This window comes from Monodon monoceros, unplaced genomic scaffold, assembly GCF_005190385.1.
Source record: "Monodon monoceros isolate NGI ecotype Baffin Bay Population unplaced genomic scaffold, NGI_Narwhal_1 Super_Scaffold_1, whole genome shotgun sequence".
NCBI classification, from domain to species: Eukaryota; Metazoa; Chordata; class Mammalia; order Artiodactyla; family Monodontidae; genus Monodon; species Monodon monoceros.
The window spans coordinates 63,814,446-63,826,629 of record NW_021703765.1 but is presented as its reverse complement, the minus strand read 5'-3'; the positions used below and the strand labels follow the sequence as shown (position 1 = coordinate 63,826,629).

The 12,184-nt window shown below is 37.3% G+C and overlaps 2 protein-coding genes across 5 annotated transcripts in view; one reads left to right on the top strand and one right to left on the bottom strand.

Moving 5' to 3' along the window:
- Window positions 1-12,184, bottom strand: part of MORC2 (MORC family CW-type zinc finger 2) — a 40,085-nt gene that overhangs the window by 26,344 nt on the left and 1,557 nt on the right. For all 4 annotated transcript variants that reach the window (XM_029227458.1, XM_029227465.1, XM_029227474.1 and 1 more), the window contains exons 2-3: window positions 3,833-3,886; window positions 1,590-1,624 (exon numbers count right to left, since the gene is read on the bottom strand). In XM_029227458.1, coding sequence (XP_029083291.1) covers window positions 1,590-1,624; window positions 3,833-3,886 — 89 coding nt within the window. The remainder of the gene's footprint in view (window positions 1-1,589; window positions 1,625-3,832; window positions 3,887-12,184) is intronic.
- Window positions 11,044-11,494, top strand: LOC114898273 (40S ribosomal protein S27-like). Its single transcript, XM_029227499.1, has one exon. The coding sequence runs from the start codon at window positions 11,245-11,247 to the stop codon at window positions 11,491-11,493; it is 249 nt and encodes an 82-aa protein (XP_029083332.1). The 5' UTR covers window positions 11,044-11,244; the 3' UTR covers window position 11,494.

Genomic DNA, 12,184 nt, shown 5'->3' with positions numbered 1-12,184 from the left:
AAAGTGAAATCCAGCTGTTTGTTCTGCTGCATTCTAAGGGTAAAGCACTAAATTTCCTTGCTGAAATTCACCCACCAAAGGTAGTAAGAAGGAGCAGGGATGATCTCTTTTAAAAAGCTTCTTCCAGTAATTCCCTGGTGGTCCAGTGGTTAGGCGCTCTCACTGCTGGGGCCTCGGATTCGATCCCTGATCTGGGGACTAAACTCCCATAGGCTGCGTGGCGCAGCCAAAATAAAAAAAAAGCTTCTTCCAAATAGATTTGGCTATGGTGATTTGTCCCTTCAACATCACTTGGAGTGGAGGCCCATTCTGTGCTTTGCCATCTGTGCAATGATTAAAACAGCCACCATTTCTTTCAGAGGTAGCGGTTAATACTCCTCACTAAAGCACACTGGGATGTAAGGCATACTGTGGCTTGGGAATGATGCCTCCATCTGGCCTGAGGGTTTAGTAACCATCTTCTAACATTCTGCTGCTATGCCCCCTTTTCTTGTTATTTTCTTCTAAAAATAAAAGTAGTCTTATTTTCACCACTTTGGCAGAGCCTTCTGAACAGAAGGCTTTAGAATTTAAGCAGTATAGCTGACTTTTAGCTGTTCTGAATATTTTCTTTGCTCCAAAGAAAGGAATAAGAAATTCATATCTGGGGCGATTCTTTATAATTATATGGCATTGGAAATTCTAAGAATTACTTCCTATTGTGTGATTATCCCCGTTTATCAAACAGGTCTGTGAAGAAAAAGAGGGATTATTTGATAACCATATATTCCCATAAAAACACTCAAGTTTTCTCAAAAGCTAGACAATGCTACCCAAATTGGATTTAAAAGCCATCTTCCTCTGTTCCACTTCCAAATTTTTAGCATTCAAACGACCAAAAAACGTGCTGGTGCAAACACTGAACAGGCAAAAAGCAAGCTATTTATCAAATAATAAATAAATAAATAAATAATAATGACTAAGATTTCTTCCACTGTTGTACCCACTCCATAAAAAAAAAAAAAGGATCTTACTGCCAAAGAGCAGAGCCAATTAGGCAAAATAGTAGACGCTGTCAATATCTTTAAATTCGAAGCAAAGCAGCCCTTCTTCCTACATAACTTCTCTGCCTGAGAACATCTCTGCAGACCTCAGTGTCAACCTGGTTACACAACTGTTTTATACAACTGACACCAGCAACTCTCCAAGTTGGGACTTGTCCTCACCAAGGCTGCAGAGGGAGAAGATGGCCTTCAACAAGATCTCTCTTTGGCTGCAGGAACCACAAATCTGGTCACCTGCTAACTCCAATCAGGGCAATCAGTGGTACTTGGTCATTTCACTCCCCATCACCCCCATAAATCTCCTAGCGGATTTATTTAAATAGATCTATAGATCTGGGCACCCTGTGTTAGTTCCTTTACACCAATATTCTTGATTTCTATTACATGCCTGACGAGGGCTGCCCTGTTTCTCCCTAAGACCTGTAGTAATCAGGCTGTCTACCCACGCTCCAAAAACCAGTTTTTTCCCACTCATTTCTTCTTAGGCACAGCAATAAATGCTTTCGGGAACTGGGCATTTGAAGAAAGGACTGATGTCTGTCTTACCTGCATAAATATCGATTCTGGTGGCATCAGCATCTCTGCAAAGTTAAAAGAAAAAAAAATCAAGATTCAAATGAGAATATGAAAATATCAACCATCAAGATGCACAATATTTTGAGAGGGATACGTACTATTTTGAATCTATCTTCAGGAAGTCATAAAGAAATTCTATATACATTAAAGATATACTTTTACATTTGGTAACACAATTTTCCTTACATGTCTATGAAACACTTCTGGAGCTCCAAATTATTTAAAATAATCACAGGATACACAGGACCTAGACACACTTTTTTAATAAAAATTTCACAGTGAAACATCTAAAAAGAACATTTTTTAGATGTTTAAAAACATCTAAAAAATGTTTTATCCTTCTTTAGAGGATAAAAAAGAACATTTCTTTTACACACTAGGAAATGACTCCAATCACTCATTTGATTACAATCATAAACAATGTTCCAATAACTTGTCCATTTTTTCTTCTCACCAAGATTTGAGAAAAAAGAAAACAACAACTTGCCACAAAGCCTAAGAAAAATCAGGTCTCATGGGATACACACTATAGTCAGCAGACTGATTCATAAGCCCATAATCTGATCCTCCCTAAACTTGAAAGGAAGTTGGGACAGCCCATTAGACTCCAGCCATCGGCTGAAATAAAAGTTCAGTTATCAATGAAGTCTTCCATAAAGGCTTGAAAGTAATCTAGTCCAGTTCTGCCAACTGTAGACAAGGAAAATGAGGCACAGAGTTTCATTGGTTTTAAATGTGAAAAATCCACTCAAATCCATACAACTCTACACGTGCCTATTCTCAAAGACATAAAAACATTTTCAAAAATAAAAGAGATTGGCAAAATGTGTGCATGAGCAGGAACATACACTCCCAATCTCCAGTTCACCGTATGATATACAAAAAAGCAGTCTGACAAAACACATTACAGTCTCACTAAACTAACAAGTGGGAAATTCAAACACAGTTCCATTAAGCTACAACATTTTTAAATTGAATATAAAAATTATAAGCCAACCAGGATTGAAATAATTGAAAACACTGAAAATGGGAGCTTTCTAGTTAAACAACCTGTTAACCAGCACACTTCCATAAGCAGTCCAGTGAATAATAACAATAAAAGTAATAATAGTATAGGTTTATAGCATGGACATAGGTAGACATAATTATCATTATGTCATTAACTGGAGGTCTGTTTAGAAAGTACTCCTGTCAACTCTTATCCTCTTCTTCCTTCATTAGTCATCAACACTTGGTCAATAAACGCCGTGTCTGAATTTTATGTTTGCATTCAGAAACAAGACTGAGATAATATTTTAGTGATATAACTATAAAAAGACTTCTGATTTGGCCTTTGCTATTTATCTCTGAACCAACCCAAACTTTTCAGTCTTGCTCAGTAACATTTATAGGCTTCTATCACTAAGAATTCAGTATAACACAGTGCTAAAGAATGATTTCTTCTAAGCACAATTGCTAACAATGGAAGATGCTTTGATCAACCTGAGTCATCTGACAATAAAATACAGTCACTCCTCCGTATCTGCAGGGGATTGGTTCCAGGACCACCCAGGAATACCAAAATCTGCAGATGCTCAACTCCCTTATATAAAATAGTATAGTACTTGCATATAACCTATGCACATCCTCACGTCTACTTAAAATCATCTCTAGCTACTTACGATAACTAATACAATGTAAATGCTATGTAAATAGTTGCCAGCATGCAACAAATTCAAGTTTTGCTTTTTTGGAACTTTCTGGAACTTTCAAATACTTTCGATCATGGTTCATTGAATCACAGATGCAGAACTTGCAGATACAGAGGGCTGATTATACATTTTGGGAAGACACAGAACTCTGACATAATTTTAAAGACATTAGATAGTGTACTGTCCTGGTAGCACAAATTAAAACAGAGCTTGTCTGTCCTAGTAATTAGCTAACTAAATTTTTATCTTAATTCCCTGTTTTTCACTCCAATTATCTTGCTCTAATACACAAGGGAAGGTAGCTTTGGAGGTCATAAATTCACTATTTTTAGGCTGGAGCACAGCAACGAATGAATTAAGGTATCAACTAATGTGCTATTAAAAATACTTTTTGGGTAAGAGGCTTCTTAGGAATGAGTCGCATTTGCAACAGAATTGCCCTTCTCCCAAGTCTTCAGAGAGCAAAGGTCACACGACCCAAAAAGTTTTCAAGCAGAGACTGTATGCTTGAAGACTACATACCTTGCATTATCAACTAGTTCAGCAAGAGCACCAAACAAGAATTCATGAGTGGTTCTGAAATGATAAATATTGAGAGTCAGGAAAAGAATTATGGAATTAAACTATGATTCCTAACAAAAAGTCAAGGTTATAAAATAAAGTTTTTGGGGAAAAAAAACCTAAAATTGTCATTTGCATCATCAATTTACATTACTGAAGTTTAAATTTCCCCACAATTCAAGTCTTTCCAGAGCTCACTAGTAGTCCTCAAGTGTTAACCTGTCAAGTCCTGCTATCTACTCAAAAATGTTTATTCTTACTATTTTGAGTAGAGGAACCCACTCTAAAACATTCAAAGATTCCTATGTGTACTACTTCTAAAACAGTGTTTTTCACTATTCGTATTCTACCCTGAAAAATGCCTATATTTCATTTTTCATTGCCTTAACCAGCTGTCAGTTTCTGCATATCTCTTAAGAATTCTCAAAGGACAAATTGCTAGCATTCAGCTTTACCAATACCTTTGTGTGATTTACTGGTGAAAACCCATTCAGTTTTGTGCAATTTATAAGCAAAAATACCCCATTTGAAAGTGGGGAGAAAGAAAATAATCCATTTCTTGACATTCCCTGATTCTGGCCAAAAACAAAACTTTCTCCACATTAAAGAAAGGAATCCAAGACCCTCTTAAACAATTCCTCCTTATCCTAAGAGGATAAGGGCTTGGTGTGGCCTCCTAGGGCCCTTGTTCAAGTTAGCCCTTTCAAGGAGGGTAGCCAATGGTCATCTCCTCCTCTAGGAGGCTGCTCAAAATGTGAGTGGGATAAGTTCACAATTACCATGTTATTCAGAATTCAATAAAGATGATGTTTATGTGTAAGATGTCTCCTTACATTTCTTCCTCCATTTACACCTTCTTTAATTTGTGCTGTTTCCCATAATAGTCCTCGTTAGATATAAAAGTAGATGTGTCTACCTAGAACCACCTAGAAACTCTAACATTTTTCTTCTTTGGCCACACCTTGTGGCATGTGGGACCCTAGTTCCTTGACCAGGGATGGAACCTGTGCCCCCTGCAGTGGAAGTGCGGAGACTTAACAACTGGACCTCCAGGGGAGTCCTGAAACTCTGACTTTTGATTAAAGAAAATATAAAAGCATTAACCCACATATTACCATCATCAATTTTTCAAAAATAACCATGTTATTCCAGTTGATTTTTTTGTATGTAAAGTTTCAGCCAATAGATAAAGTGAAAATTTCTAAAAATTGAGAATGAAATATACCAATACTAAATAAGCAGTGTCTAGGATCTATGAACACTTACTATATTGTTCAAAACAAATTGTAAAACGCTTGTTTATAAAATAAATACCCAAATTTCAAGTGTCCAGGAACACTGGTTTTTTCCTCAAGTAAATCTTCAAATTTTTATAAATGCAAATTTTTAATTAAAACTACCAGTTCTTGGAATTTTAGGAAGAACTTTTTCCCATGAGATCAGTGAATATATCTGCTGCTGATCCAAAGGCAGTACCATGATGTATTAACAAAATGTAGAAATTTTATCTCCAAGTCCCCTAACAGAGCTCAAATTCTTCTGACTAAAATCCAATTCTTAATTATTTTACATGAAGAAAACCCCCCACAATTTTGCAAGGAAAAACACCTGCAAGAAACATCCATATCTTTATTTATTTTAAAAATGTGTCTCCAAGGGCTTCTCTGGTGGCACAGTGGTTAAGAATCCACCCGTCAGAACACTCTATGACATAAATCACAGCAAGATCCTTTTTGACCCACTTCCTACAGAAATGGAAATAAAAACAAAAATAAACAAATGGGACCTAATGAAACTCAAAAGCTTTTGCACAGCAAAGGAAACCATAAACAAGACAAAACGACAACCCTCAGAATGGGAGAAAATATTTGCAAATGGAGCAACTGACAAAGGATTAATCTCCAAAATTTACAAGCAGCTCATGCAGCTCAGTATCAAAAAAACAAACAACCCAATCCAAAACTGGGCAGAAGACCTACATAGACATTTCTCCAAAGAAGATATACAGATTGCCAACAAACACATGAAAGGATGCTCAACATCATTAATCATTAGAGAAATGCGAATCAAAATTACAATGAGGTATCACCTCACACCAGTGAGAATGGCCATCAACCAAAAATCTACAAACAATAAATGCTGGAGAGGGTGTGGAGAAAAGGGAACCCTCTTGCACTGTTGGTGGGAATGTAAATTGATACAGCCACTATGGAGAACAGTATGCAGGTTCCTTAAAAACTAAAAATAGCACTACCATACAACCCAGCAATCCCACTACTGGGCATATACCCTGAGAAAACCATAATTCAAAAAGAGTCATGTACCACAATGTTCACTGCAGCTCTATTTACAACAGCCAGGACATGGAAGCAACCTAAGTGTCCATCGACAGATGAATGGATAAAGAAGATGTGGCACATATATATGGTGGAATATTACTCAGCCATAAAAAGAAATGAAACCGAGTTATTTGTAGTGAGGTGGATGCACCTGAAGTCTGTCATACAGAGTGAAGTCAGTCAGAAAGAGAAAAACAAATACCGTATGCTAACACATATATATGGAATCTAAAAAAAAAAAAAAAGGTCATGAAGAACCTAGGGGCAGGACAAGAATAAAGACACAGACCTACTAGAGAATGGACTTGAGAACACGGGGAGGGGGAAGGGTAAGCTGGGACAAACTGAGGGAGTGGCATAGACATATATACACTACCAAATGTAAAACCAATAGCTGGTGGGAAGCAGCTGCATAGCACAGGGAGATCAGCTCAGTGCTTTGTGACCACCTAGAGGGGTGGGATAGGGAGGGTGGGAGGGAGGGAGACGCAAGAGGGAAGAGATATGGGGATATATGTATATGTACAGCTGATTCACTTTGTTATACAGCAGAAACTAACACACCACTGTAAAGCAATTATACTCCAATAAAGATGTTAAAAAATAAATAAATAAAATTTAAAATAATTTTTAAAATATTAAAAAAAAAACAGAATCCACCTGCCAATGCAGGGGACACAGGTTCAAGCCCTGGTCCAGGAAGATGCCACATGTCACGGAGCAAATAAGCCCATGCGCCACAACTACTGAGCCTGCACTCTAGAGCCCACAAGCCACAACTACTGAAACCCACGTGCCTAGAATCCTTGCTCCACAACAAGAGAAGCCACTGCAATGAGAAACCCGTGCACCACAACCAGGAGTAACCACAGCTCACCACAACTAGAGAAAGCCTGTGCGCAGCAACGAAGACCCAACGCAGCCAAAAATAAATTAATTAATTTAAATAAATAAAGACAAACTCATTAAAAAAAATTTGTCTCTAAAATCATCACCTTAAATTCTTCAAATTATCAATTGAAGAAACAAAAAAATATTCTGATTACTTCAACTAATTAAATAGGGAAAATAAGCTGGAAAATTAAAGTGATTTGATGATGGTAATATAAGTTAAATCTTTGTTTTCAAGCTTTCAACCAATCATCTTCCTGTCTGACTAAGCAATGACTAAGAAACTTATAAAGTGAATTAGTTTTCTATACTCTAAATTTTCTTTTTAATTTTTTTTTTTTTTTGCGGTACGCGGGCCTCTCACTGTTGTGGCCTCTCCCGCTGCGGAGCACAGGCTCCAGACGCGCAGGCTCAGCGGCCATGGCTCACGGGCCCAGCCGCTCTGCCGCATGTGGGATCTTCCCGGACCAGGGCACGAACCTGTGTCCCCTGCATTGGCAGGCGGACTCTCAACCACTGCGCCACCAGGGAAGCCCCCTAAATTTTCTTTTTAATTTTGAAGGCTAAAATGTAAAGTAACAAATTCTACTGCAATATTTCTCATTTCAAAAAGAATTTGTATTTGAAGTCAAGGAATATCAGAAATATAGCTCCTGGAAAAAAAAACAAGAGTACAATCTTAGTAAGAATGAGACTACAATTTGTATGTAGAAATCTTTGGGATTATCTGGCCTTTGGTAGTGACAATGGTGAATATCAATAATCTGGAAAACTAATTCTGATACCTTTGCCATCAGGGCAAAGAAATCAAAAACAGAAACAGCAATTGCTTCTCACCAATACATATTTCTGATTGTTTCACATGAAAATTAAAGACATTTAGAATTCAATAATATCTCAAAAGGGCAAGCACAAAGAGCACTTCTGGCTAAGTTTTTACTGCTTTCTACACAATGCTTAGAAAAGTGTCTTGTACATTTAGAATCTAAAGAAAACATTCCAAATGTCTTTGCTGTTCCGCACAGTATCAATGCTGTTCCACAATACATATTTCAGATAAGTTAACAGATACTTTAAAATGTAGCTAAGGGGTGCTTTTGTGATGTGTGCTGACACATCATAAAAGGAGCCTTTTGTGACAACTGTTGGTAAGGTCAGAGACAACACTCAGATTCTTCTCCAAACCTCCAAGTGAATAACTGATCCTACTAACAAATGCTAAAGCCAAAGTTCTAAGTATCTCTTAAATTCATAAGAACCAAAAACGTACCAACTGTGTAAGCTCTCCCCTTTTTTTCAAATAACATTCAAAGAGGTGTACTCATTGCTAGCTGGCAGTTGAGATAGAGATATCTGTATAAGTATCAAAGGAAATTATTTTCTTCACAGACCTAAAGATTCTTTGCATGTGATCCAAGAAAGATCAACCATCTGGAAAAAGACAAAGATTTTTAACAACCTCTTTCACTTTCAACTGATTGTGGCTTTTATACCATTTGTGCTACGATCAAAATAACTTTGCAGCTCAGCATTTCCAGTGACAAATTCAAGTGTAAATCTACTCATTATGTAAGGAAAATGGTCTATTTATATTCAGCCTGAATTTAAAGCCATAGATTATCCATAACCCCATCATACAGTGATAGCTTCTGCTGAATTCTTGGATATGCTGTTAAGAGTTAATTGCCTTAACTGCTAGAAAATAAAGATAAAAATTCTAGAGCAACCATTCTACATTCTAATGGCTTTAACATAGTCAGAATGTGAACCCACATTTCAAGAGGATTATAAATTATAAGATATATGGTCTCTAGAGATGAAAGGTTCCTTTACATTCACTTCACATACCAAGAAAACAACCCAAAAATATATGGCCAAGATAATAAGTTATTAAATGTGCAGACACAAAGAGACATAGAAAACAGGCATCTTATACATAAGCACCCTGCTCTATCAGAGCACTTAGCAATACTGCATACAGAGTGATTTAAGATACGCCCCTTATGCCAAAGGAACATCACTACCATCGCTACATCTGGTATCTGGCCCTTGACTACTCGTGAACATTTTAGTAGCAGTCACAAAATCCATCACCGAAGAGCAGTAACAGCATAAAACTACATTTAGTAGTTCATTGATTGAAGTTAATTGTAACTTCAATCATTTCATATGAGCAACATGCAATATTAAAACAAATTAGCCTAAGACCTTCATGTTAGAATTTCCCAGGCCTGCTTCAAACCTTAATGCTGATATAATCAAGAGAATAACCATCAACAGTTACTGTAGACCTAACACAAAAAAAATTAAAAAATTTAAGGCAGGGGTTTATCATCTCCAACAGATGCTCCAGAATTTACTAAAAATTAATCTGCCTAATGACTACCACCAAACAGCAAGTAGCTACCACACTGACCAACTTTTGGTTTATATGAGGTAATATTATAAATAAAACAAATAACTGTCACCATTTATTCAATATTTACTGTGAACCATATGGGAACTAATTACCTTATAAACATTATTTTACATAATTCTCATAAACATTGTCAGATTAGCCCCATTTTGTACATGAAGAAACTGAGGCTCAGATAAGTTGACCTACCCAAGGGCACAGCCAGGAAGCAGTCAAACATAAGCTTGGCTGGCTCCCAAGCCCATGCTCTTTTTACTGCACCACACTGATTTCTATCCTGGACTCTGCTAAATGGGAGATAAAGGGTCACTTTTTTCACAATTCAATATGGCAATATTGTAGATGTCAGACACCCTAAAATGGTCTTTTTTTTTTTTAATTAGAATAAAGCAGAAGGCAAGTCCTCCCTTCTCCAAAGGTTAACACTGCATCATTTAACCCAGAGGAGATGTATCTACCGTCATTATGATTAACAAGTCACATTTTATGAAAATTAAAAATTTGTTTCCTCTAGAAATGAACTTCCAGTCAAGTCACAATAAAGAACGGTCCTGAAATTGGCTACAAACCAAAAACTTATCTAGGTGTTCGGGGGTTCATATTTTCTTCTGGCAGGACTGGACACATTCAGAAGTAAACAACTTCTAAGGTGTGATCCAGGTAATAAACTCCAGAGCTTCCAAAATGATACATCCAGCCCTCAAAATGCTTATGCAAGCAAGTGGTTCCAATTCAACACGGTAAGTCAAATTCCCAGAAAATTCTCCAATTTCAAACAAGTGACTCAACTGAGGTTCAATTCTTTGCCTTTGCTCTGTTCTATTAACAAACTATAAAATAGCAAAAGAAATACAGAGAAATATCCCAGAATCCTCAAATAAAAGGTTCGAGATAAACTAAAATTGAAGACTTTTAAAGTGGTAAGTAAACCCTCTGCTGTATAGACAAGGAAACAAGGTAAAACTGACTCCAGTAGGAGGTCTTGCCTAATGGTTAAAAGCACTAACCATGTGGCCAGATAAATCTTACTGCCTTCAATCTTGGTGCCTTACATCTGCCACTTAGCAGCTGTGTAACCTTTCGCATGTAACTTAATCTCTTTGAGCCTCAGTCTCCTCAAATGCAAAATAGGAATAACCCTTATTCCAGTAGGGCTGCTATAAAGATTACTTTAGACCATGTTTAAAAGTGACTGGCATGAAGCACTTAACTGTTGTTACTATCATTTTATTATCAAATAAAGTCTTTGGGGAAGCTGGAACAAGAACCTAGTTTCTGAACTCTCGTTATGGTCTTCCAAGAATATCAGTGTTTTGGCCCCTCATTCCAAAATTCACAACTGAATTTAACAAACACAATCATCCGTGAACATCTAAGTGGCCTTCCACTACTTGTTCTTAACGTGGCAGTTCAAATACACAAAAGGATACTAAAGGATACTGCCCTTGGCTATACTATGAGCTAGATGGGTATAACTTTTGATCAGAGACCTTATCTAGCTGGATTTCAGATTCATTATCCACAGCTTGAGAATTCACCTAGGTGACTCTGCAATACCTACTTAAACACTCTAGTTCAGTAAGAATCTTCCTAAACAAAACAAAACCAGGTTCTCATTTGGCAACTCGCTTCACTACTCAGAAAATTTTGATTTCCTCGATAGGAAAAACAGCAAACAAAAAAATTACAGACGTCCTTTCCAACAGTGATGGCCTCCCCACAAGATCATGCCTCTCACAAAGGATCTCCTTCATCCCTCTCCAGAAAAGAGGAAACACAAGACGAAGCACCTGGTGCAGAGCCTCAGTTCCTATTTCATGGATGTGAAATGCCCAGGATGCTATAAAATCACCACCATCTTTAGCCATGCACAAACAGTAGTTTTGTGTGTTGGCTACTCTACTGTCCTCTGTCAGCCTACAGAAGGAAAAGCAAGGCTTACGGAAGAATGCTCCTTCAGACGGAAGCGGCACTAAAAGCCCCCAGAATCAAGATGAATGGGAAACCATCCCAATAAACATATTTTGGATTAAAAAAAAATTACAGGCGTTATCACAAATATGTGGTTCTTTCCCGTAAAAGGCTAAGTTATTGTACTATTACTAGATAACTGAAGTCTATGTTCTCAACCCTGAAGGTGGTTCTTCTGAACTCTGGGCCATTCATTTAGCTGCTCGCCACCTCTCCAGGTACCAAAATGAGAAAATACTTACCTTCATCTCAAAAGTGCCAAATGAATGTACTAAAGGACTAAGTAGTTATACCCCCACTGCATCACTTCCAAAAGAGTGGGCATAAGGATTAACCCTAAAACATTCCAGACCAATGTGGAGTGATGGTAATCTCCTCACAAACTCAAGAACTATGAACACAGTATGTGTTCAATGATTTGCATACATTTTGGGGAAAGGCTATTTAAATCACGGGTTCAACCAAGTTATCACTTCCTGCTTAGCATATAAAAACTACAGTGGATGAGGATGAATTTCCCAGAAAAATAAAACCACCTGTTTTCTGGGGAAAAAATTTCTTCTCACAAGTTGCCATTTAAACGTCTTCATTCCTTTTTTTTTCTTTTTTCCTTCTTAGAAAGAAAAGACTTGTTAGAAGCCAACTGTTTTGGCTGTCATCACCAAAGAGAAGAAGGAGTTGATACTAGAATAGTCC